The sequence below is a fragment of the Labrus mixtus genome, chromosome 13 (assembly GCF_963584025.1).
Source record: "Labrus mixtus chromosome 13, fLabMix1.1, whole genome shotgun sequence".
Classification (NCBI taxonomy): domain Eukaryota; kingdom Metazoa; phylum Chordata; class Actinopteri; order Labriformes; family Labridae; genus Labrus; species Labrus mixtus.
The window spans coordinates 27316911-27342734 of NC_083624.1; the positions used below are offsets into that span (position 1 = coordinate 27316911).

At 39.9% G+C, this 25824-nt stretch overlaps 3 protein-coding genes across 7 annotated transcripts in view; 1 reads left to right on the top strand and 2 right to left on the bottom strand.

Moving 5' to 3' along the window:
* uggt2 (UDP-glucose glycoprotein glucosyltransferase 2) overlaps positions 1-3496 on the top strand; it is a 38514-nt gene extending 35018 nt beyond the window's left edge. For all 4 annotated transcript variants that reach the window (XM_061054544.1, XM_061054546.1, XM_061054545.1 and 1 more), the window contains 4 exons: positions 1-50; positions 149-265; positions 839-1004; positions 1109-3496. The exon at positions 1-50 is cut by the window's left edge and continues 65 nt beyond it. In XM_061054544.1, coding sequence (XP_060910527.1) covers positions 1-50; positions 149-265; positions 839-1004; positions 1109-1131 — 356 coding nt within the window. In that variant the 3' untranslated portion in view covers positions 1132-3496. The remainder of the gene's footprint in view (positions 51-148; positions 266-838; positions 1005-1108) is intronic.
* A 167-nt stretch (positions 3497-3663) lies between these two features.
* dnajc3a (DnaJ (Hsp40) homolog, subfamily C, member 3a) lies at positions 3664-16245 on the bottom strand. Its single transcript, XM_061054548.1, has 12 exons — positions 16014-16245; positions 15419-15529; positions 15167-15291; positions 14839-14913; positions 12940-13092; positions 12623-12804; positions 12062-12181; positions 11327-11432; positions 11110-11230; positions 5228-5360; positions 4863-5011; positions 3664-4172 (listed from the first exon to the last, which is right to left on the bottom strand). Exons 1-12 carry the CDS (start codon positions 16102-16104, stop codon positions 4024-4026), a joined length of 1515 nt encoding a protein of 504 aa, XP_060910531.1. The 5' UTR covers positions 16105-16245; the 3' UTR covers positions 3664-4023.
* A 4811-nt stretch (positions 16246-21056) lies between these two features.
* LOC132987462 (claudin-10-like) lies at positions 21057-22508 on the bottom strand. 2 transcript variants are annotated; one of them, XM_061054551.1, is made up of 5 exons: positions 22165-22508; positions 21961-22062; positions 21744-21825; positions 21533-21640; positions 21057-21432 (listed from the first exon to the last, which is right to left on the bottom strand). In XM_061054551.1, exons 1-5 carry the CDS (start codon positions 22394-22396, stop codon positions 21246-21248), a joined length of 711 nt encoding a protein of 236 aa, XP_060910534.1. In that variant the 5' UTR covers positions 22397-22508; the 3' UTR covers positions 21057-21245. The 2 variants fall into 2 exon arrangements, with proteins under 2 accessions (XP_060910534.1, XP_060910533.1); XM_061054550.1 differs by having other exon boundaries at positions 21901-22062.
* Between the last annotated feature and the right edge of the window lie 3316 nt (positions 22509-25824).

The window sequence follows — 25824 nt, forward strand, 5'->3', positions numbered from 1 at the left end:
AGTACCAAGCCCTGAGCCAAGACCCCAACAGCCTGTCCAACCTGGACCAGGTGTGAGACTTATAAATAGTTTGTTCTTAAAGTTTCATCTAAACATTTTTCATGTATTTAAATTCCAAATAAATTCATGTTTTGTTTTATTCTTCTAGGACCTTCCAAACAATATGATCCACCAGGTGGCCATCAAGTCCCTCCCACAGGAGTGGCTTTGGTGTGAGACATGGTGTGATGACACTTCCAAAGTCACAGCTAAGACTATAGACCTTGTAAGTTCCAGAACAATGAAAATAAAATCTGACTGAGGGATACTGATCAGGAATGTGAGGAAAAGCTAACTAGCATAGTGGGAATTGCTAAATGTTGAATCATGAATTATTCCTGTCAGTAAGTCCCTTCAGTCTTTACAACAATAATACTTTTTTCATGTGTGGAAGACACGGATGATGACAACATGTTTTCAGATGTTTTTGTTCTAACAGTGAGCTGTAGCTGCTGCAGCACAGAAAAGCTGAATATTCCAGGACACTAATGTCTATAAGCTACTTGGCATTTAGGAGACGACTGAGGAGCTATCGTGTAGTCTCCTAAACTAATTTAGAGAATTACTGGCGTGGCTCCAGCAGACTGGGATAGGAAGCATTGTCTCATTGCGGTTTAGGACACCCACTTGGTAATTCAGATACAAGACACGGGCTAATGTCCTTTTAACAGAATTGGAAATCAAATTAGGTTCAAATGGCTGCCACAGACAGTGCTGGGAATGGCATTAAGACTTGTTGGGAGAAAGTGGCGCTGGTGGTGTGACTGATGTGTTTTGTCTGCTTTTTTTTCTGCTGCAGTGCAATAACCCAAAGACCAAGGAGCCCAAGCTAACAGCTGCAGCGAGGATAGTGCCTGAATGGGTTGAATATGACAATGAGATAAAACAGCTGCTGAGACGAGTCCAGCAGCAGGAAGACACAGAAACGCACCAACAGACTCGCTCTCCTTCACAAACTCAAAAAGGTGTGTCCATACCGTTTTTATTCTCCTCCTGTATGATCACCTTTTTTGACCACCAAGCTCATTTTCATTTTTCCCTTTCCAACAACCCCAACTACCCCCTCTAGAAAACCAGCGAGATGAACTTTAACGTCTGCCAGCACCCGCTGAACACAGACGAGGCAGCTCCTTCTGCATGCAGGCCACCTGCGAAGCTCCAAGACAGACAATTCCATCTAAACATAGCCACACAGTGTTGTTGTTGTTGTGCATCTCCCCAGCCACAGAAGGAGGAGATATTTTCAGAGATGCCATACCTGCTTCTGCAGTCAACACGTCTTACAAATTAACACGTGATCTAAGTGTTACCTGCCAACTGTGAACTGGCTTTCCGCACTACAGGCTGCTCCCGGTTACCCAGAGAATGAAGCAAACAGAGAGAGTCAAAGGAGGGAAAACATCATTCAAAGCAGTTTGTTAGGTGTATGTATGTGTGTGTGTGTGTGTGTGTTTGTGTTTGGGAAGAAGTAGCCTGCCATATTTTGCACTGATAATGTCTGCAAAGAATCAGTTAGAGAAGGCACATCTCTAAGAGTCCAATCTCACATTGTGATGTTTTCTTTTGTTTTTTAGTGTAAAATATTTCAAAAGCAAATCATTTTTGGTACTTTTTCATTTGATATGTCTGATATGAAGACTTAGACTATGCATTGACTGAAAAAAAACCCAAACCAAAGTAATAACTGACTTTAAAACACTAATGTTTTTAATGTTCAGACTAGCTGTGAAGTCGTCACATGATTTGCATTTTTTCCTCATCTACAGGGCAGTCGGTCTGACATTAGGAAGAGAAGGTTTTCATTTTCCATAATTTTTGTCTCAGTTTGGAGGGGTTCTAATATTTAGACTAAAACCTCATCTGAACATACCCTTTTTTGCAGCAGGGAAAAATACCTCTTACGTCTCCATCTGCTGCCCCAGAACACACCTGGTTTATGTTTCTTCATTGGATTCATATTGCTTATTTGATTTGAATTATGAAATACAGTCGGACATATTTGAACACACAACACCATCAGAAAGGAGTTAGATCTTTTTGTAATATACTGTATATGAGATGCAGATTTTGTAGTGGTAAAGCCTTTCAGTGACCCAATGCCTATCAACAGCTCCAGTTCTTATCCCTCAGCTTTTGAATCAGGATAAGGAAGCCGTAGAGAAGTTGTGTTTTCCTTCTTTTTTCCCCCACAGTGTTTGTTTGAGATCTTGCATGTTTTCCCTGTTGATGAGGAATGTCCAATGACACAAAAAGTTACGCATGCTGAGGGTCTTGTCATTTAAAAAAAACACTGATAAATTCAGCCTGCTACCACAAACCAATAACTTCCCTACTTGCCCTTTAAACAGGAGTGTCCTTGGAACAAGATTTAGAAAATGTCATTTACTGTTTGCTTCATCCTCCTGCCCCAAAGCAGCAGTCTAATAGTACCTTAACTCACTTTGCATGCTTACTGTGCCTTCTCTGTAGTTGTCATCTTGAACTATTTAAAGCTCTTGTTAGGACTTTGTTGGTGGTTATGAAACAGACCGAAATTAATATTGATACCTCTTTATGGACTGCAAAAGCAATCCCGACCATCAGATAGACAATTGATTATTTCTCTAGAGTTATTTGGAACGTCAGAAACCCCTGCTGGGTAGGTGTCAGGCAGAGTCGCAGCATGCAGCACAAACCGGCTTGTTTTTTAATTTTTTACATTTTCTACTTCAAAGATTCACTTGTTAAAAAAACACCTCTTACACATGGACTAAATCAGCAAAGCTTTAAAGGGCACTGAGTGGTCAACAGGGGGAGCAGTGTTACATCAACACTGCTGCTGTCTGTCAAAGTGCCGCATGAATCATCAGCAGGACTGACCTTCTGCTTGGACGTGTAGCTATCGAGCTTTAGTATGAGTTACTATAGTGTTATAGTATGGATGAAGGTACATAAGATCATTTTAGAGTAAATAGACTAAATTGATTTCTGCCTGACACAATTGAGAATCCAGTTTCGTTGTTTTTTTTTTAACTGAAAATTTGAGCGATAAATCTGACTTAATGTTACAACAATTTTCATTGCTAAAAATCTTGACAAGCATGGTAGTATTTGGGGCAGTTGGCGTAAGTGAATTAGTTGTCCGTCCCATTTGCACACAAAGGTCATGGTTTAAGGGTAAAGTATTTGATTTTAAATTATGACTCCATGTTTACATTACTTGTGCACATTCAGCCACCATGAATTTCATTTAAGGATTATTTTTCAACATTTCAATTTGATAACGGACCAGTGTGTTTGTCTCAGGAATAATGTGGACGATGCTGCTTAACTGAAGCCAACTGTCATTTTTTTGTCTTAAGTCAACAAACGAGTGAAGGGGGTCTGCTCTCAGATCACCTGTCGTTCACTGTGATGTGTTAAAGAAGACATATTTATATCACTGTCTGGTAGAAAAATAAATCTTTGCTATTAAACCACCTTTACAGAGGCTGTCGTCTCCTGGTGTGTTCAGGAATGTGAGATTCTTCCAATGAACAGAAAAAATCTGCAATCTTCTCACTGTATGATATATTAAAGGTGTGTACAACTAGGGAATGTGTCAGATGAAATATGGTGTTAAAGACAAACTCATCCACACAGCAGCAACTCCTCCTCACTTTAATTTCATGTACATAAATACGTCATTATTTACAGTTCAGAAAAACTCCATATAAAAATAGTACTGTACCTATGAACAAATTGAAACGAATGGATGTGAATTAGAAATGACAGGAGAAGGATAAAAGCTGCTTCACACACTGCGGATAATTGTTAGCATAGCAACAGATCTTCCACAAACGGAATTCAAGTTGTATCATTTAACAACAGGGATTCATTTTGAATTAAGGTCACTGAATTAAAGTCACAGTTTGTGAGAGAATGATTGGTATGCACTGACATCGTACCAGTGATCTCCCCTTAAATAGGGAGGCAAATACCAAAACTCCAGCTGTGCGGGATTCCTCAGTTGAAATTAAATTTAAAGTTGAAGGGTCCAGATCCGAACGGGTTGAATCCCTGGAAGCCTTGATGGAAGTGCTGATGATGATGGTGACCCTGTTGGCTCTGTGGATCCATGGGGTCCTCCCCGTGATCAAACTTTGTTCTCATCTCTAAAGGAACAGATCAAAGATTATGTCAGAACAGGCCATTTCAACATATCACATTTATATCCATAGTTTATGGAAAAGATAATCAAAAATACCACAAAATAAATCCATGTCTTTGTTAATGCCAGGAAAGAAGAGCCGTAATTTCTCCCCCAAAAGAAGGTGCGACTCCTTTGTATTGAAAGTTGCCAGTTGAGGTGGTTCGGATGCCTCCTGGAGGCCTTTGAAGGTTGCCTGGGCACGCTATACTGGGAGGAGACCCTTGGGTAGACCCAGAGCTAACTAGGGGGACTACATATACCATCTGGCCTGAGAACATATTAGAGGTGTTTTAAAAACTTTGCTAGGAAGAGCCTGCAAAAAAAGTGTGACCCAACTCCAATAAGCGGAAGAAAATGGATGTATGGAAAATTGGTGGACGAGTAATAAAACATTATTGAGAAAACCAAAATTTAAGCTAACTCTGCTACAGTACATCAAATGGCAGCATGTATGCTAAATACTGAGCAGGGTCACTGTGACATTAGAAGCCAAAAAAATGGCTACACCAGTTAGATTTGGAAACATGTCACAATGTGTGTATAGAACATACATCAAATACTCGATTATCACTGATTATGGTATATTAATGATTTTGACACTAGCCTAGTAAGGACTGGTGCGGCTGCCATTGTTAGGATAATAACTTCTCACCTGGGTCAGTGAGGACCTCTTTGGCCTGAACGATGTCGATGAACTTCTTCTCCGCCTTCTTCTTTTCCTCTGGATCCTGGAAGTTATCGGGATGCCACTGCTGTGCTAGTTTTCTGTAGGCTTTGATAATCTCCTTTTTCTGGGCAGTTCTGCAACAATGGAGAAAATTTCAGCACATTAATTGAAGATTAACGCAGCTTCCCTTTCTTTAACTGAACCTAGTAAGACTTGGCCAAGTGTCCATATAAATACATACAGTAGGCTTTGTTGTAATTAAATATTACTTATATTAATTCAAGTGTCATTTAAAGTAACCCAATTCTTCTAGATTTTTTCCCCAAAACACATTATAAAACAAATCCCACCTCTTCACTCCGAGGATCTTGTAATAATCCCTCTTCTGAGACTGTTTGAGAAGTCGCTGAGCTCTCTCCAGGCCTTCTGATACCTGACGGTCGTTCTCACTGTGTTTTCCTGCAGTCTCGTAGTCCTTAATAGCTGGAGAAGGAAAAAGCAGGATAGAATCAGTATTGTTTCTCCGTCTGCAGCAGCTAATGGAAAGTGAAGTACAGTGCTTAAAGGAAGTCCTTCAATGGAAATAACTCTGTCTTCAAGGCCTCGTTGTGCATCGTATGTTATGCGTCTGAGCTTTCAATAAGATGTTTAACCATCACGGGCCCTGTTTCGTCCTCTGAGCTGCACAAAGAGAGGGTCGTTGACGTCTCAGAAAATAACAAAAACATCCACAGTTAGCAGGATGGACTCACTGCCATGGTTACTTCTTCCTCTTTCTGCTGTTTGGCAAACCAACTGTGTTCATACCCAAGTGTACTCAGATTACAGTGTTTCCCCTACCATTATATTGGGGGGGCGTTTGATAGGATGTCATTTAGCAGGTATTTAGTCATGAAGCTTTTAGCAAATTAAACATTACAACTGTTAGAGGCTCTAAATAAGAAGGAGAGGATCAACATGACTCTAATTCATCAGAAGAAACAACAACGTCTGCTGCCGCTGACATTTTGAATTATTATGGGTTAAAAAAACAAAGCTACCATGTCTGAACTTTGTCACCTTTGAAAGGTAAGATATCCACATTATTCAGGGAATCTTTTTGTGATTTTGATTTTAATTGACTTTTCTATAAATTGACTTTAAGTACTCATGGCTTTCATAAAGTTGCCTGCATTAGGTTAAAATAAAGACAAACTAAAATGGAGCATTACACAGAAGATGATTAAAGACATGCACCGACTCCTATCCAACAAAATCTTGTTGCCATGAACTCTGGTTTGTTGATTTAAATACAACCTAATGACTAACACTACAATGTGTGACTAGTGTTCAGGTCGACCTTGTCTTTATTAAATGCATAAACCTTGTCATTAACACCACCACAGCACCATCAGATCCTCGAGCTGAGGCTCCAGGTTGTTTGTTTATGTTTGAGTGCTTTGAAGCTTGTTTACCCTCTGAGGTGCACTGAGGGGATTTAACACCCATGGGTGGTTCTGACAATTTAACAGTCCACATGTGGTCTGACCTTCCCTGTCGCTGATATGTCCATGCCATGTTCTGACAACATACACAGTTACACAGCCTGAGCCGGGCTTCAGGAGGCTCTCAGCCTGCCCTGCCTGCAGATGGGGATGATAATTGTTGGTTTAATTGGACCTTTTTGTCCGTGTTGTTCGTCTATGAACAAAAAAAACCCATAATAAATACTTGGTGTATCCTCTCATAAATAATGGAAACATTATGGATAAATTATTATTGAATAAATTTCAGATGATACTCTTTCAAAATAAAAATTATCTGGTACTTCCATCCCTCTTCATTATAGTTCTTAAAGCTGCAGTGTTGTTTAAGTGTGACTTGACTTCTCTAAGCTGTAAACTGATACAAACATCAGAGTCACACTGCCCTTTAGTAAAGCACTACGTGTTAACTTGAGATGATTTTGTAGATTAATGTCTCGTTATTTATCTCAAAATTTAATCAAAACAGATACTAGTTTGATTTTTCAAGGACCTCTTCAGATAAGTGTGCTGGTTGTATTCTGCAGCTCTGGAAAAGTGGTGGTTTTTTTTCCCCCTGTCCTGTGTCAGTTTGCTGTTTTGGTGATGCAGTAGGGACGCAGGGTGAGTGAGTGTACATTACACTATTGAACAGGTCAGCAGCTGTTCCATGTTGAGGGTACATGCCCACTATCTTTATCAAAATCTCACAACCTTCTTTTTCTCTATTTTGCCTACTGTACCTCTTTCATTTTCACTAAGTTAAGTTGTGTCATATTAGAGAAGTTAGGAGAAGCTGAAGAATATTTTGAGGGATTTTTAAAGGACTTGTTGGTGTCATGGTTCTAAAATGTTTTACCAAAATTAAAAATGTTCCAAGTCTTTAATGCCCAGTCAGAGTGACCATTTCACATGTGACATGGAGGGACAAAACGCTCACTTCCAAAGGCAATAAGTACTGTCCAAGCATTTTTTTTATAAATACTTTTGTCTTCTTAACAATAATGCACAAAAATGTCTAATCCTGTCATGTCCCATCTTCAGTGGCTACTGGCTAGCCTGTAGAACTACATGATTTCCTGCTTACAGCCATCTGAGGTCCAAACAGATAGGAGGTTTTCATCCTGCATTCCCTAATTTGCAATCCACAAGTATGGTCACAGATTCCATGTAGAGGGCCTAGATTGGAGCTTCAACAAGCAGCAGGCCATGGAAGAACAATCCACAAAACAACCTGTTTGCATCACAGTGATTTGGTTATGAGTCAGAAGAACATGACGGTTTTTTATTCATTAAATGTAAATCAAAAGGAGTGTTGGAGCCTGACGTACCTTAAACAGATTCATAAAAAAGCATGAGGAAGGGAAATGAAAATGGTGTTTGTGTGCTTCAGCTCAGCAGCACTCTGTCCTCTTAACTCCAACAGTGGGATTGTTCAATGAAAATAAATTCTTTAAAAAAAAAAATGTTTTTAGTCATTCTGTATTTAATTTACAACTTAAACTATCAACACACAAAGATTCTATTGGTAGGTTTACTTCTTGATACTTTATCAACTTGAAACCCTTCTATTGCATGCTTCTTATCCAAGTATACCTTAACAGGTTAAGCAGTTTGACTATTTCCTTTTTTTAAGATGCTTTTTCCAAAGCGACGCAAATCTGAGAGTAAGAACAACACAAGCAAGGATTTAGAAAGGAGGAAACGTCAGTAAGTGCCTTCAAACAGCTATAAGTCTGATCGGTCACAGGCGTTGACAGGCTATGCTCAGGGTTTGCACATCAACAGCAGACTCAATATCATCACCATTAATATGTTGGTATTACCCACATTTCATTTACCTTCTACACGATGTCTTACTTGATGCTTCAGGGTATTTTTGTAATTAGTTTGTACAGGATTACCAATGTGACTTCATTTGTCAGATTTGATTCCAGTGTTTTCGTCTAGTATTAGCTTGGAAACTGTGAGTGTTTAAATTGGTTCTGTACTGAGCAGCTGGGTCTAAGAGGATCCTGTAGGAACCAGGGTCTGGATTTTGCATTGTCAACCTGTACACTAAGACACTAGGATTGTTGGTGGGAGTGTTTACACTGAATTTCAAACTTAATTGACTTATAAACATGATGTGTGGCAGAGGTTTTGACAATAAAATCTCCATTGGTTGTTTGAAGGGTGAAAGCAGAACATCGGGTGCCAGGTGAAAGGATTGCTGGAACGTTGACTATTCCTGGAGATTTCACCATCTGCCATCTCTGGACTTCCTGAGATTGGACAATAGGGTAGACCGTTGTTTCAGCCTAATCCCTCCACGGCCGGCAAAAGGCTTTATGGAGCTGGTTAGTTCTATACATGTGTGTGTGTGTGTTTTGGCACTGCCACTGAGGAATCGCTTTAGGTTTGATAAACAAAAACAATTCCGCATAATATCAGCCAGAAATGCAGGACAGCTCTACATCTGGCACTTTCTTCTTACACACTGCGCTCCACACCACATTTTGAATTGACTTGCTCTGACAAATCACATTTTCTGTTTCAAGCTTTAGACATAGTAGTCATATGCTTTAACTAGATTAGATATGGAAGCCCTCGCTAAATGTATCAATGCTTAGTCTTTATTGTGTGTATTCAAATTCAAAGTGAAAATAGATTTAGTGATGAGCAGAGAGATTGTGTTAAATTAGGTAAATGTTATTGGATGTGAGCGTCCCCCCTCACGTTGTGCTGCCTGACAGGACTGGCCTTTGATGTTTACAATAACATTGATTTTTCAGTTGACGACAAATTCCTTCAAGTCAAACGATGGAACGCTACAGAGCTTACATGATGTGTCACTGAAACTTGAAATAACATCACGTGTTTGTAGTGTTACAAGGGCCCCTTGTGTCAGACTCCTGCTACAACAACAACATCTTGTCCCTCTCTACTAGTACAGTGATGACAACATGCAGCTTATTAGACCTGCCTTTAAATTATGTCTGTGTTGACTCAGCTGTAGGATCATTGGGGGGTTGAAGTTTGTTGTGCTGAAATGAATTTTGTCACATTGACTAGTGTTTCTATTATTTGGTCCACTTGATTTGTCTCTATTTGTATGGCCTGATAAAAAATAAACACCTCTCTAACATACAATATAGTTTAATAACACCAAAAACCTTTAACCTCAAATAGTTGAACCAACAGCTCTCTGAAACGTATTCTCTAAAACATCATTAAATTCATCATTAAAAAGACTTTTGGATGTTTTTGCAGGACTGCTGAATAATACTGCAGTTTTTTAAGATAACTGTTCCTCAGATACTGACTGTAGATTAGGGATCAATAAATAAACTTTTATTTGTATATTGGCAATTCATAACAAATGTTATCTCAAGGAAATTAGTGAGTGTGATTATTAGTCTAACAATAACTGTTGCATGTGTCTGAGATGTAATGTAGCCACCCACCACTAGCCAGTGCTGTAGCAGCAGTTACTCTCCCCGCTCTACTGCCAAGATGTAAACTGGCACAGTAGATGGATACATCTACTGTAGTAGCATGGGTAACAAAGGAGGACAAGGCTAATAGTGCTAGCACTGCTAACTTTAGCCACACTCTGCCATCCAATTTGAAATTATTTTCCAGCAGAGTAATGTATGTCCAAAAGTGCAAAATATGTCAGCAGTGTTTCAAATAGACGTCTATTTTAATCTCAAAGAATTTGATGAAGTGTATTCAAATAGAAGTAGGTTACACCAAATAAGAGATGAAGCGGTGTACCAGGTTTACGGTTATACATTGTTTAACATCACGGTAAATATCCTAAAGGCTCCACTACACGGCGTGTTTCTGTTCTCACCGGAACATTAGTTTCAACCTGCACGGATCAAAAACAGAGTGACACTAGCTGTTGTGCACCAACTAAACGTGCAGTCCTCATCAAGCTACGCTACATTAGCTTTACCATAGCAGAGGGACAATGCAGTGAAGTATCGTATCCACCGAAGAAACACATTTTTGTTAGTAAATATACCCGTTTAGTAATCATTTATGTATTATTTGGTTAAAGTCTTTATATGTGATTTTTCACACTTAAATGTAATATAAATCAAGTATATCCTCTGAAAACAACTCTGTGAGTCATGACTGTCTACAATGGGTGAAACACCCGAGTCCTACTGTCTGTGATGTTTTCAGAGTCCTATCTTCACTTTGTTTACATCGCCCGGACGGCCGGCTGACTCCTCCCCTCACGTATAAAAGTTGTTTAATTGAGGGACTAGAGAAAAGAAGAATAACATACTGTACTCACTGCTTAACTGTGTTTCTAGATCACGCTCATTTCAGGTAAATTTACATGCAGTGTGAAGATACGAGCATAATAAAGATCGCTAGCATTAGCATGCTAACACAACAATGCAGCACGAGTTGTTTTGGTTTCATGCTGGTGCTCAAGCAGGGTAACCCATCTGCTGGATCAAAAAATTGCATATAAAGCCTTTAAGTCACTAATGATATAAACAAAAAATATATTGAAAGAGAATAGCAATTTAGAAGAAAAATACTTTATAACACTTCAAAGCAACCAAGGACTTTTTCAATGAGGTGATTCAATTCAAAGTAAAGAAAAGTGACTTCAATCGCATTTAGTGTCATCCTGTTTCCGAGCATGTCAATACAAGCAGACACTGGATTCAGATGAAGAATGGAGAAGAACTTCAACTAGCTTGAGCTCTATCTGAGCGGCTTACCTTCGTCATACTGCTCGTCCTGTAGGTAGGCCTCAGCTCTGTCCTTCAGCGCACTCACATTCTCAGGGTCGGCCTGGAGGACGTCGCTACACACGGAGATCGCTCTGCTCGTCTGTTGGCTCTGATCATGAAACACAGAAAACATTGTGGTTATTTCTATTGTTTTAATGAACTCAAAGAATGAGTAAAGACCTTTAATAGCAGCACTACGTCTTACCTGTGACAGGGCATGGCAGATGCGCTGCTTGGCGAGCAGAGAGAAAGGTTGCACGTTGGGCTCAGTTTTTATCACTGCTTCGTATTTACTCACTGCATCTTCGTACCTAAAAGAACAGAAAGTAACAACACAGACACTATCGATGAAACAGAATGCAACATAGATCACTGCACCCACAGACATTTTTCCACACAATTTTTTATTTTCTTTGATTAGTCGTGTGAATATGACATCTCAGTGTAGCAAATGTGATGTGACATTCACAGAAAGATTTGGATTATCATGCATGTTTGTAAGAGATGCTGGAGCGCAAGGAAGCAGTGGTGTTACAGCTGATGTAATCCCCGGTTTTCAGAGGGACACACACACACACACACACACACACACACACACACACACACACACACACACACACACACACACACACACACACACACACACACACACACACACACACACACACACACACACACACACACACACACACACACACACACACACACACACACACACACACACACACACACACACACACACACACACACACACACACACACACACACACACACACACACACACACACACACACACACACACACACACACACACACACACACACACACACACACACACACACACACACACACACACACACACACACACACACACACACACACACACACACACACACACACACACACACACACACACACACACACACACACACACACACACCTCTGGTCTTGGATAAGTTCCTCTGCAGACTGGATCTGTTTGTTGAGCTTCTTGACCTGCTTGTAATGACTGTAACACTGCTTGTGGTCGGGATCGAGCTTCAGGCATTCACGCACCTCGCTGCAGGTAAAACGAGAGGAGGGAATGAAGAAACAAGAACATTTGTCTGAATTTATGATGTACATGCCTGTGTTTCCCACACATAGAGTATGGGCCAGCCGCCCAGGTATATTTACAACCGCCCAAGTGTGTATTTGCATTTTCTGTATCTTTTAAAAAAATAAGACTGATTAACTATTACGTGATGTGCGCTCTTGCTTAGTACTCGTTGTGTGTAGCTTCTGTATGCAAAGAGAGAGATAATAGAATGCGTTGTTACTTTACTTTTGTTGTGATAATGGATTTGTGAGTGCCACAGAAGTTTCATGTTGTTTGGGAGACCATAAAACGATGAAGATGATTAAAGTAGCAGACTGACAGAGAGCAGGGTCAGGACGCGATGTTGGGATACCATTGAGCTATGTTCTCTTCATATTGACACAGTGTGAAAACAGCTCTTACTTGAGGGACATCTCGTGGTCACCCAGTTTGTAGTAGATGGTGCTGAGTTTGTAGAAAGCCTGGGTGTTGTCATTCTTCAACTTGGATGTCGCTTTAAGGTCACTGATGGCCTTCCCCATCTCTTCCATTTGAATAAAGCACTCTGCTCGCATCTCACGGGAGCTCACGTCCCAAACACAAGTCTGTAACAGTTGGATAAGAACTCTTACAAAGTGTAGCTACTATAAAAATTCTATGTACATCCTGTGGCCGTGAGCACATGGACAATGTCATGCTTGCAGTAAAATGAGGCAAAGCTGACAGGGTAGGTATTTCACCTCAATGATAGTGTCAAGTTGAGCAGCAGCTGTCACATAATCGTGGCTGTCAAAGCTGCTGCGTGCATGAGCCACAAGTCGCTGAATCTCATCCGACTTTGTCAGCTGACTCTGGGCTTCCTTCTCCTCTTTGTCGCTGGGGTTGGTCTTCAGCTGGAACATTGTAAGAGAAGGCGTTACGTCACATACTTAAAGTCATGATTTAAAGTCTTAATATGTGATTTTTCACACTTAAATGTAATATAAATCAAGTATATCCTCTGAAAATAACTCTGTGAGTCATGACTGTCTACAATGGGTGTAACACCCGAGTCCCACTGTTTGTGATGTTTTCAGAGTCCTATCTTCACTTTGTTTACATCGCCCGGACGGCCGGCTGACTCCTCCCCTCGTGTATAAAAGTTGTTTAATTGAGGGACTAGAGAAAAGAAGAATAACATACTGTACTCACTGCTTAACTGTGTTTCTAGATCACGCTCATTTCAGGTAAATTTACATGCAGTGTGAAGATACGAGCATAATAAAGATCGCTAGCATTAGCATGCTAACACAACAATGCAGCGCAAGTTGTTTTGGTTTCATGCTGGTGCTCAAGTGGCGACATCTGCTGGATCAAAAAAATCGCATATAAAGCCTTTAAGTAGCCACCCTGGAAAAAAGCTTCAGTAAAAAAAATGGGTCTACAGTCAGGAAATAAGGAGGGTAGTATAGAAGTGTGCTTAAAACTATTAGATTCATTTCAAACATTTCAATATGAATTCCTACTTCACTGAAGAGGTTCTTCTGGTAATTTTGCCCTCTTGAAAGCATTGCCTATTCTAACGGCGGCAGTACTTACCATTCCCTAAACCCATTACATTTGAATCATGCTCATCACAGAGGTCATCATATTCACATGAGCATTCTCATCGAGCTACACATCCATTACAAACAGATTTGGGTTACCTTTAAGTGTTTCCTGGGAGCTCAGCTTAGGAAAGGGCGTAATGCATTAAATGTGATGCATTATGCTGGGTCAACATTGAGGACTGCTGAAGCAGCAGGACAGCATGCACCACTGGCCAGATCCCCTGACATTACACCAGCAAAGAGTTGCCTTTGAAAAAAAAGCTGCCTTGATGCTCACTGGCCTCTGCCTGAAATTGCAGTTCAATGAATCACTAAAAAAATGATGGCATCAAGCTAGATGCAATTATAAAACTTATATTCCTGGAACACAATCGAAAAGTGAGTTTCTAACTTGTCTTTTATTTAAAAACACAAAACAGTTAAGCAGCCTGTAGCACTTGTTTTATTGGCCACCTTGTGTGTTGCATTACAGCCTGACAAACACAAATACAGGATAACCACTGAGGCAACCTGCAATAAAGCTCATCTGAAGTGTTTTATGTCAGTTAATAAAAAAATTGTCTAGTGTAGAGTCAAGGAGATAATTATCACAAAACTAGGCTGCAGGCCTGCATTAAGCCCTCTGCACAATGGGACACTCTGACATTCACACCCTGTCCCCAGACGGAAGAAGAACTTGGTTTCTCCTGACATGACTAACGCACCTGAGGATACAGCAACTTTATTTAAAACGCAAGATAAAAAATTCCTTCCAGAGGGGCGTGGTCGAACACAGCTCACCTGCATTAAAGGCTATAGACACAGTAACAGCCTGTTCTTGATCATAACTAGGACCTAAACTGCTCATTTTATAACTGCAAGATAAAGTATGTTAATCAAATGTTCCAAACACCTATGCTGACAAAAGTTGAACGCTTGAGTTGAATTTCACTACCAGGCTATGGATCTACACTGACACCTCCTGGTGAACTCCTGCTCTTAGGCAGAACGTTTCTTTTTCTTTTTAGCACTGCTGCTATACAGTTTAAATCAGGGGGTTATGATACTTACCACTTTTTTGAAGTCACTCTCCGCTTCATCGAGTCTGCCCTGTTTCAGAAGGAGATTTCCTCTTTGCAGTCTTGCCTGTTAAAAGAGGCAGAGACTTATCAACACAGCTGGCACGATAAGTGATTCACAGGACCTGCCTAGAGTTGATCTTATCCATAAAAGTTATACAATTTGTAGATACAACATTTAGCGGCTTATTTCAGGTAATTGTATTTGTGTTTCTCACACAATTCTGTCATACTGATGCTGTAAGTCTGCAGAGTGAAATAAAGGTTGATCCAACTGGTTCAAAATAATTACTGCAGACTGGTATAAATGCATTACTTACAGATGTGAAATCTGGTTTGAGTTCAATGACTTTGCTCAAATCTGGCAGTGCAGACCTTGACTTCCCCATAGCTAGAAACACTGTCGCTCTCCTGTAGAAGGCCATATAGTTCTTTGGATCTCCGTCTAAATATAGAGAGGATGGAAAACAAAACATGCACATTTCAAATTAGACTTGACAACAACAAAAAAGAGAAGAAAAAAAACCCCAAGACGATCCTTCTCAAATAATCTGCATGTTTCTTTCACTTACCCACAGCAGCGTGGAAATGAGAGAGGGCGTCTGCTAGCTGTCCAGCAGCGAGCAGTTTCTTCCCCATCTCCATATGGTTGTCCACACTGTCATCCCTGCCACATTTCACTCCTGAAAACAATCACACCGCTGACTTTCCAACACCAAACTGAGCATGTCAATACAGCACTTAACATTTGTGTGACTGTTCACATGATTCACTGACAAACGACAGCATGTAAGTGAAATCAGTGTCAGGACTTTGGTTAGCTGTTAGACCTAACTTATTCAATTTTACGTTTGCTTAGCTTTGGCTTCATTAATTTGTTGCGTCTTTCATCACATTTAGACAACATAGTACGGGTTGTTAACTAACTTAAATACATAGTCAGCTAATAAACAGTTGATTTGCTATTGCTTAAGCTTGCTAGCTTAACGTTAGCTAGCAGTTATCGATTTGCTAGCTAATGTTATCTTTGACATTAGTGACATAGCGATACTCTCACTACAAGCAGGCTGTCTGAACCATTGTCAAAGTTGTAGTCAATGGTAATGTTAAGCAGCTAATATCTGTCACAAGCTTCAAGTAAGTCAAGTAAATTAGTCAGTTTCTTACCTTCAAATCTCATATCAATCAAAACGAGAACATATGGGATGTAAGTCAATATTTTGTGAGCCACATGGTCCAGAGAAACCATGATCATCATCAGACAGTGCCTTCCTGCTTTAGTCACACAAACGTCAACGCTTTTTATTTCTAACACCGTTTCATGTAATTCTCAAACGTCCCATGTGTTGACTATTCAACATTGCTTCTGTTTTCCCAGTCAGTCACATCAGAGCAGCAAGCTTAGCCGACCGGTCGTGGGTGGCTGTAATTGGCTGGTTTGTTTGGAAAACCCCGCCCACACCTAGTTGTTCAACAGAGAAGAGCCACGGCAGCATAAGCAGGCGTGAGAGTGCGTGTGTGTGTGTGTGTGTGTGTGTGTGTGTGTGTGTGTGTGTGTGTGTGTGTGTGTGTGTGTGTGTGTGTGTGTGTGTGTGTGTGTGTGTGTGTGTGTGTGTGTGTGTGTGTGTGTTGGGGGGAGGGGGGGTCATGCCATTTTGCTCAAGTTCTTCTTACTTTACTTTACTGTTGTATTCGCTTTATATCTTTATTAACTACAGAATTATCTGCTTTTTTGTTTGTAGACTGTAAAGCCACATGGTACAGTAGCCTACACTGTAATAACAGAAAGTCTTAATAACATAACATTTTAAGTGAGTTTTACTTCAAGTCTATGAAAATGTTGTGTTTACTCAATATTATACGTTTATGTCACCTCAACTAATTGAAAGTTTTCCAACTTTGAAAAGTGATTCATATTAACTTAAAAATGGCGAGCTCTGTCAAACCTTCCTTGCTCGCAGAGACATCTGTTAGTCAATCAATCAATCAATCAATTTTTATTTGTATAGCGTCAACTCATAACAAGTGTTATCTGGAGACACTTTACAAAAAGCAGGTAAAAGACCTTACTCATTGTTATGTTACAAAAAGCAGGTAAAAGACCTTACTCATTGTTATGTTACAAAAAGCAGGTAAAAGACCTTACTTATTGCTATGTTACAAAGATCCGGCCTATCCATCATGAGCACTTTAAAAGCAGCAAAAGTTACAGTGGTAAGAAAAAACTGCCTTATTAAAAGGCAGAAATCGTCGGCCGGATCCACGGCTCATGACGAAACAGCATTCACAGGCCTAGACTGCACCGGGCTTGGAATGGGATAGGGGAGATTAGTGCAACAGAGGGCGCAGCTGTTATTTGTGCTTATTTGTACGGTGGCCGGTAGGGGTCAAATGCTCAGCAACTGATGAAACGACATACATTTAGAAAAACGCGCAGCATATATAGAAACGCTGCACATTCAAAAGCAAATGCAAACTACCACAACAAATGCAAAGACACAAACGCGCTGCAAAAGAAACAAACGTGCTGCAAATAGGCAAAACAACTGCATAAGCATCAAACGCACTGCAAGTACAGAAACGAAACTTAAATCAAAACACACACAACCAGAAAACAACAGCAAACACAGAAACGGAAGTGCTCCAGGCCTGTAGGGGCGCTGTGGAACTGTTTATTTAGCCTACGGGAGAGAGTAAGAGAGACAGCTATAGGATCAGAAAGTTATGTGTAGATAGGGAAGTTGTTGAATGTTGTTGAATGATGTTACTGAAACGTGGAGATAAAGCGAGTCCGACCGGGATTTTGACATCGGGGACGAGAGACGAGTGTGGGTCCGTGGCTGCAGCCCCGGGATGCCTGGAGCTAGTGCTAGCTCTGGGACTATGAGCTCCAGCTCCAACTCATCCCTCTGCATCCGCTTTACCAGCCTGACACTTCGTGCTTTCGCCATCCCCGATGTCTGGGTTGAACTCGCTACTCATCTCTTTGCTACAGTTTAACATTCTCCCTGTCATCAAACACTGACACTTCACCCACAGAGAGCCCTCTGCCCCGGGCCTGACAAGTTCAAAATCCTGGCGGACTGAAGTCCCGTACTCAAGCCGGGCAACGGTGCCGGTAGCCGGGTATGAAGGTAGATATGTTGCAAAATGTGAGAGCTTGTAGAATGAGATGTGAGAGCTTGTAGAATGAGATGAGAGCTTGTAGAATGAGATGTGAGAGCTTGTAGAATGAGATGTGAGAGCTTGTAGAATGTGATGAGAGCTTGTAGAATGAGATGTGAGAGCTTGTAGAATGAGATGAGAGCTTGTAGAATGAGATGAGAGCTTGTAGAATGAGATGTGAGAGCTTGTAGAATGAGATGAGAGCTTGTAGAATGTGATGTGAGAGCTTGTAGAATGTGATGAGAGCTTGTAGAATGAGATGTGAGAGCTTGTAGAATGAGATGTGAGAGCTTGTAGAATGTGATGAGAGCTTGTAGAATGAGATGTGAGAGCTTGTAGAATGAGATGTGAGAGCTTGAAAAAGTGAACTTGTATGTAAAAATCATAATTTACTCAGATTTTTTTTTAATAACTTGTGCCTATTATCTTTTACAACCACAACTCTCTAATTACAACTTCTCAAATCTGCAGCTACAACTGCACAAACTACTTTTCTCGAGTGAATCTGCGCTGCTTGAGTTTTGCAACACATTTTGCGAGACGTCTGTAGCAAAACAAATTTGTACTTGTAGAAATGCCCCCCTCCCCCCGCTCTCCCATGTGTGTGTGTGTGGGGAGGGGGGATTGACCAATCAGAAGGGAGGAATTGCAGGTACCGGGGTGAAGATGGTTTCATGTTTGACAGTCGCCTGTGTTCGCATCAATTACCTTCAATAGCTCCGAGTCAAAGCCTCGATTTCTCACAGTTTGGGATATGTTGGAGAGCAGATTAAGGCAGACGTTTCACAGTTTTGATAAACTTCAAATAACCAAAAATGACGATGCAGCTGGGAGCGCAAAGAACTGAATGTCTGTCCAGTGCGCCGGTGACTATAGGCGGAGTTAGGGACCGTCGTAAAAGTGCAGTACAGCTCATTTCAATATTCAATAACTTCTTTGTTTTTCAAAATAGACACCTCAATCCACTGCTATTATAGAAGGTGACAGCCCTTAACATTTCAGACCAATGAATACAAAATAAAAATATATAAAAATAACTCTGCAAATCATCATTATCAATGACATATTGCCTTAAATAAACACATTTCAAGGTTATAATCTCCAGAGATTTCTAATTTTTGATTTTATTGACATCAAATCACCTCTCATGTCCTGGACATCCTCTCCAAACTGTGAGAAATCGAGGCTTCGACTCGGAGCTATTGACGGTAATCGACGCGAACACAGGCGACTGTCAAATATGAAACCATCTTCACCCTGGTACCTGCAATTCCTCCCTTCTGATTGGTCAATCCCCCCTCCCCACACACACACACATGGGAGAGCGGGGGGAGGGGGGCATTTCTACAAGTACAAATTTGTTTTGCTACAGACGTCTCGCAAAATGTGTTGCAAAACTCAAGCAGAAAAGTAGTTTGTGCAGTTGTAGCTGCAGATTTGAGAAGTTGTAATTAGAGAGTTGTGGTTGTAAAAGATAATAGGCACAAGTTATTTAAAAAAAATCTGAGTAAATTATGATTTTTACATACAAGTTCACTTTTGCAAGCTCTCACATCTCATTCTACAAGCTCTCACATCTCATTCTACAAGCTCTCACATCACATTCTACAAGCTCACATCTCATTCTACAAGCTCTCACATCACATTCTACAAGCTCACATCTCATTCTACAAGCTCTCACATCACATTCTACAAGCTCACATCTCATTCTACAAGCTCTCACATTTTGCAACATATCTACCTTCATACCGGGCAGCCAACTTAACAAAGCTACCGGTCAAGACCTCATTTCTCGTCGTGTTAGTTTCTATGATAAAACCAATAACCTGTAGAGATTGTACATTTTATAATTGTTATTTGAAAGGAAGTTGACAGTTTCCACAAAAGCAAAGAGAATCACAAAAAATGTATAAACTAAACTGATTTAAGTTGACTAAAATAGAAATATATATTCAATTAACTCAATATTTTCGGTGGATTCTTTTTGATAAAGTATTTTTAATTTTTGATTTCAAGTCAAAAGAAATTAAAAGACTATTTTGCCTTAAGTACAACTGACTTGATGTCAAGTTTATTTGACGAGAAAATTGTATTTCTTTGGAATAATTGCAAATTTATCTCAACTTATCTTTCTAAGTTCAGTTAGCCTAAAATTTTAAGGCAGCCTGGACATTAACTTCTTTAAGTTATAACAACTACTTTATTATTACAGTGTACATGTGACCTGTCCACTATTTTAAAAATCTAAACTGCGCCATCAATTAAAATCTGCTGAAAGATTATAGGCCAACCACTCGAGACTCTATCGATGAACCTACATAAAAACAGCATTTTCTCTGACCCTAACCACACCATGAATATTACCATCAAACCTGATACAGGGTCCCACGTTTTAATATGGTGAAGGTTCATCGAGGAGCACAGAATGAAACAAGATTGTTTCAATTAAATTATTTCATTATTTTTGTGATGCATTTAAAGCAACTGTTCCATCTTCCTTTTAGATGGAGCTTATGATATAATTTTCTAACATATGCTGCTGTCTGGTGACTTTATGTCAACATCTATCAGTTGTATTCTTTGACCTCTGAATATTTGTGTTTTCTTAGGACAAACAGGGTTTTGTGATTTGGTGTGACATTGTAAGGAAATTATAACATTTGGGATGTATTGCAAGAGATCCCCAATAAGAATTATATTCAAGAATGTGTGTTTAGAATAAGCTACAAATAGGGGGAAATAGAGTTTGAATGAACATAATTGTATCCTAACTGTGGTATGATCATCTCTCTCTAATTTCCAATAATTCTTTTTTTTCTGGAATTAATCAAATACATTTTAAACATTTTGGTTTAATTTTAAATAAAAAAAACATTTGAGAATGTAATGAAACTGTAGTAAGGCTTTAGGTTAATTAATGGAGATACATAGTTTACTTTAGAAAACAAGATTAATACAATGCATTTTAAGTTTTATCTTTATGTTACATCAGTATTTCTGAATTTCAGTAGTTTTTGTCTCACATGAGACATTGAAATACATCAATTACAAAACAGTCAATTTATTCGCTCTTACTACAACAATAAAGCTAAATAAATAATTAGAAACCCACTAAAGTGTCTCGTGAAAATGATGCATACATGCACATTGTTGAACAACAGTTGCTCCCCTTAAAATAAGCCTTTTAGATTTGTGCGACAGAGGCACATCATCTTTTGCTGCTTTGAAAAGGCGTCACACATATGCAGTACTAGTCCTGATGGTATCAGTGATCCCAGAGATGCTGCTGCCTCTGCTGCCACTGGTGGTCTTGGACTTCCTGCTCCCACTTGTCTCTGAAGGAACAGATGAAGTAATGTTCTTTTTTGTTGGAACAACTTTGTAGGCGTCAGGGTACTGGTAGGCGGGGTATCTTTCAGGGCTGTTAGATTAAGATAGAAGAAATGGATGGTTATTAATTTATCTATTTCATTATTTCAAATAATATAGGGGACATCAATGACACAGTATCTGCACTGTACCTTGATTGGCATCCTTCCCTGCCTGCAAAGATACTGTAAATAAGGCCTCCAACAACAAGTAAGGTAGAGCCTGCCCAGCCAATAAAGACGCCAACCCCTATTTCAAACCTGGCCATGAATAAAACAAAATCAAAACAATACAAAATGTGCACACCAAGTCATTTAAAAATGGTTGATTCACAACATAATTATAGATTTCTAATTTACGTACTTCTGAGCTTTGAACAAAGGGTCTTGAAATTCTGCTCTAATTTTATTTCCATAGTATGAGAAAGCAACCATAGAACACATCCCTGAAAAAGACATATATTAATTTAGAATTCATCAAAAAGTTAAGTGTAATACGTGCTTTTTTGAGTAATTCTTACCACCGATAAGGTAGTTCATCCCCCCAGCAAAGGTAACTCTTGCATTAATTACTTCTGTACCCCCAATCTTAGTGCACTTCATCCCTACCAACACCAGAACTGATCCGAAGAAAGACAGGATTATGGAGATGATAATGAGAGCACGGCAGAAGTGAATTTCCCCTGTCAGAGAGTAATAACATTGAGCATTAAAAGGTGTTGTTAAAAAATGCTGTCTTGCCTTTTACTATCCTTGTCTCATGGGCTGAAATACATTTGACTTACAGTGCAATGCAAGCATTGACGGGATTCCTTTGCAGTCAGATACTCCAGTTGAATCTGAAACACAATCTTTCCACAGGTTGGAGAAGTAGTTTGAAGTGGTCAAGACGATGCTGTCTACCTCAGACCAGGTCCAAATCTCTATAGGCATGGTAGAACAAACCAGAATCCATCCTGATACACAAACTACAAAGCAGCCGATTTCCATGTACATCACCACGGTCCTGTAACTCATGCTTGCTTCAAATTTGAGCGTCTAGACAGAGAAAAGCCAATCAAAGAAATGGCTCGACACTTCAGGACACTATCCACCAGGAAAGTCCCTCTTCAGTTGTTGCATGCATACTGATTCACAAATCTAAAACACACACAACTGGTTGAAGGTGGTTTGTGTACATCATCACATGTTTTGCCCTGAACACAGATTCAGATTTTCCTGAAGGTCACTTGTGTTTGTTGTTAGTACTTTTGAGACACTTGAGTCTACCAACATGAGGCTAATATTTGACTCTCTTCTAACAGGTGAAAGTCCCAAAATCTGAAAAAAACGTTTGCACACTACATCACTTAAATTTAAAATGTTCAAGGTTAAAGGGGCATCAGGGTTTTAACCATGTTAATCATAGCCATTTACCTTACTTCAGGGTTTAAAGGTCACATATTTTGCAAAATACAATTTACCATGTTTTGTAATACGTGTCCCTAGCCTGTCTAAAAACCCCTCAATTATTAGAAAAGTCCATCCTCTCTGACTTTTGTCTGCTCCAATTTTCATAAAACATGTGCTCAAATAGGCCATTTGGAGATGTTCCCTTCATGACGTCACAAAGGGCAGTAACCCCTCCCCCAGGTGGGTGACACACCCACAGCTAGGTGTTTGTTCTGCCCTCTGAGTCTGCCTTCTCTCCATAAACAATCGTGCATGGTGCAAGAAAACCGGAGCCACATCCTCTTGCAGAGGGGTGTGGTCGAACACAGCTCACCTGCATTTAAAGATATAGACACAGGAATTTCCCCCAAAAAGATGGCTTTAACTTTCAGACAACATTCCTTTTAATTCCAGGCAAATGGTCACAAAACCACTAGAGATGATTTTGAAGTACCCCGATGTACTGATATGAAAAGGGGATGAGGGGTACATTGCGATATAATTAGATGATGAAAAGATTAGCAGCAGGAATTGAAAGTAAAAGACGAGAGGTGAATTCAGAACTTAATGTTGAAAAGATTGTAGCTGGTCAGATTGTACGTGAGGGAGAGACAACAGCATTTTAAAGTGCACCAATGATTGGGAGATGCAGGTAGATTTGGGAGGAAAGCTTGTTGTGCCACAGGACATTGTTTACACTAACCTGAGGCTTTACATAGTGTTCTGTTCTGCAAGTCAGCCGATAGTTTAATTTAGAGAAATGACAGTTTCCTGGAAGGACTCTGTGGAGGAAGCACATGAAAGGAGAAAGCTGAGATATGCAGGTTTAGGGGCAGAAGCTGAACAGCAATGATGGAAGGCTTGGGGTGCGTTCGAATTGTCCCTGCTATCTCCTTTCACTATCCACTTTACCTTAACCCCGGGGAAAACGTCATGAGGTTAAGGAAAGATGTTAGGAGAATTCATAAAGGACTTAGGGAAAGGCGATCCACATTTCCACTAGGCGACGTAATTAAATGCGACGGGCTGGCGGAGGTTAATGACGTGGGTCTGCCATGGTGAAACTACAATGTTCAGATAATGGACTACAAAAATCGCATCTAAAAAACTTTCCCCTGTGCCTTCTTACCAGTGAAATAATCCTGATTACCACATGGTTGGAATTGAAATAAAAGCAATATAGACTACCAGGCTACAAGTAAGAAAAGTGAAACCATCAGCTTCCTGTCCACTCAGAAATCAACATCAACATAAATATGATTGTATGAAATTAATTATTACATTTATGATAGCCTACACATAGCCTAATATTTTAAGCATACAAATGTACAACTGAACAAAGCATTCTTAAGTGAATGAAATACCTTGAATAAAACATCATCTGGATAAAAATGTCTCTTATCTTTTATCCCTTACATGATCTCTGTCACTTTACGATCATTGTTAATGTTCGTGAATGGTCGGATGCGCGACTCGCTTTAAATGTTGCGGCCGAAAGGAATTGTGGGGCGTCATATCTCATCTCCTTTGGTAAAGGATGGTCCAGTGTATCCTAAGCTAAAGGAGGTTATAAAGGAAGCACTGACCCACCTTTCCTTAACTTTTAGAGAATTCGAATTGCAGAATTAACTAAAGCTATTTAATAAACAAAAAGGCCAAAGGCAAACAAAAACTTACTCTCTAAAGCCAAAAACTAGAAGTCAAAAAGCACAGGAATAATACTTGAAACACAGGTACGCAGATGTCTGGCATAGGACATGAGAACCAACAATGAACTGACAACACGAGGGAAGAAACACAGAGACTAAATAGACACAGGGGTAATCAAACACAGGTGAGACTAATGACACAGGTGAGACTAAAGACACAGGTGAGACTAATGACAAAGGTGAGACTAAAGACACAGGTGACACTAATGACAAAGGTGAGACTAAAGACACAGGTGAGACTAATGACAAAGGTGAGACTAATGACACAGGTGAGACTAATGACACAAGTGAGACTAATGACACAGTGAGACTAATGACACAGGTGAGACTAATGACACAGTGAGACTAATGACACAGTGAGACTAATGAGACTAATGACACAAGTGAGACTAATGACACAGTGAGACTAATGACACAGTGAGACTAATGAGACTAATGACACAAGTGAGACTAATGACACAGTGAGACTAATGACACAGTGAGACTAATGAGACTAATGACACAGGTGAGACTAATGACACAAGTGAGACTAATGACACAGTGAGACTAATGAGACTAATGACACAGGTGAGACTAATGACACAAGTGAGACTAATGACACAGTGAGACTAATGACATAGTGAGACTAGTGAGACTAATGACACAGGTGAGACTAATGACACAGTGAGACTAATGAGACTAATGACACAGGTGAGACTAATGACACAGTGAGACTAATGACACAGTGAGACTAATGACACAGGTGAGACTAATGACACAGTGAGACTAATGAGACTAATGACACAGGTGAGACTAATGACACAGTGAGACTAATGACACAGTGAGACTAATGAGACTAATGACACAGGTGAGACTAATGACACAGTGAGACTAATGACACAGTGAGACTAATGACACAGGTGAGACTAATGACACAGTGAGACTAATGAGACTAATGACACAGGTGAGACTAATGACACAGTAAGACTAATGACACAGTGAGACTAATGAGACTAATGACACAGGTGAGACTAATGACACAGGTGAGACTAATGACACAGTGAGACTAATGACACAGTGAGACTAATGACACAGTGAGACTAATGAGACTAATGACACAGGTGAGACTAATGACACAGTGAGACTAATGACACAGTGAGACTAATGAGACTAATGACACAGGTGAGACTAATGACACAGTGAGACTAATGACACAGGTGAGACTAATGACACAGTGAGACTAATGAGACTAATGACACAGGTGATACTAATGACACAGTGAGACTAATGACACAGTGAGACTAATGAGACTAATGACACAGGTGA

Bases quoted from the DNA above. Each gene is read 5' to 3' on its own strand.
- dnajc3a (XM_061054548.1), bottom strand. From the start codon at position 16,104: ATGATGATCATGGTTTCTCTGGACCATGTGGCTCACAAAATATTGACT. The intron at 15,292-15,418 runs GTAAGTGAAAGA...CTCTATATTTAG, and splicing joins TCATTTCCACGCTGCTGTGG to ACGGAGATCCAAAGAACTAT. The intron at 12,182-12,622 runs GTAAGAGCTGTT...TTTTACCTGCAG, and splicing joins GACCACGAGATGTCCCTCAA to CGAGGTGCGTGAATGCCTGA.
- LOC132987462 (XM_061054550.1), bottom strand. From the start codon at position 22,396: ATGAGTTACAGGACCGTGGTGATGTACATGGAAATCGGCTGCTTTGTA. The intron at 21,641-21,743 runs GTACGTAAATTA...ATTCATGGCCAG, and splicing joins CCTTTGTTCAAAGCTCAGAA to GTTTGAAATAGGGGTTGGCG. The intron at 21,433-21,532 runs GTACAGTGCAGA...TTAATCTAACAG, and splicing joins AGGGAAGGATGCCAATCAAG to CCCTGAAAGATACCCCGCCT.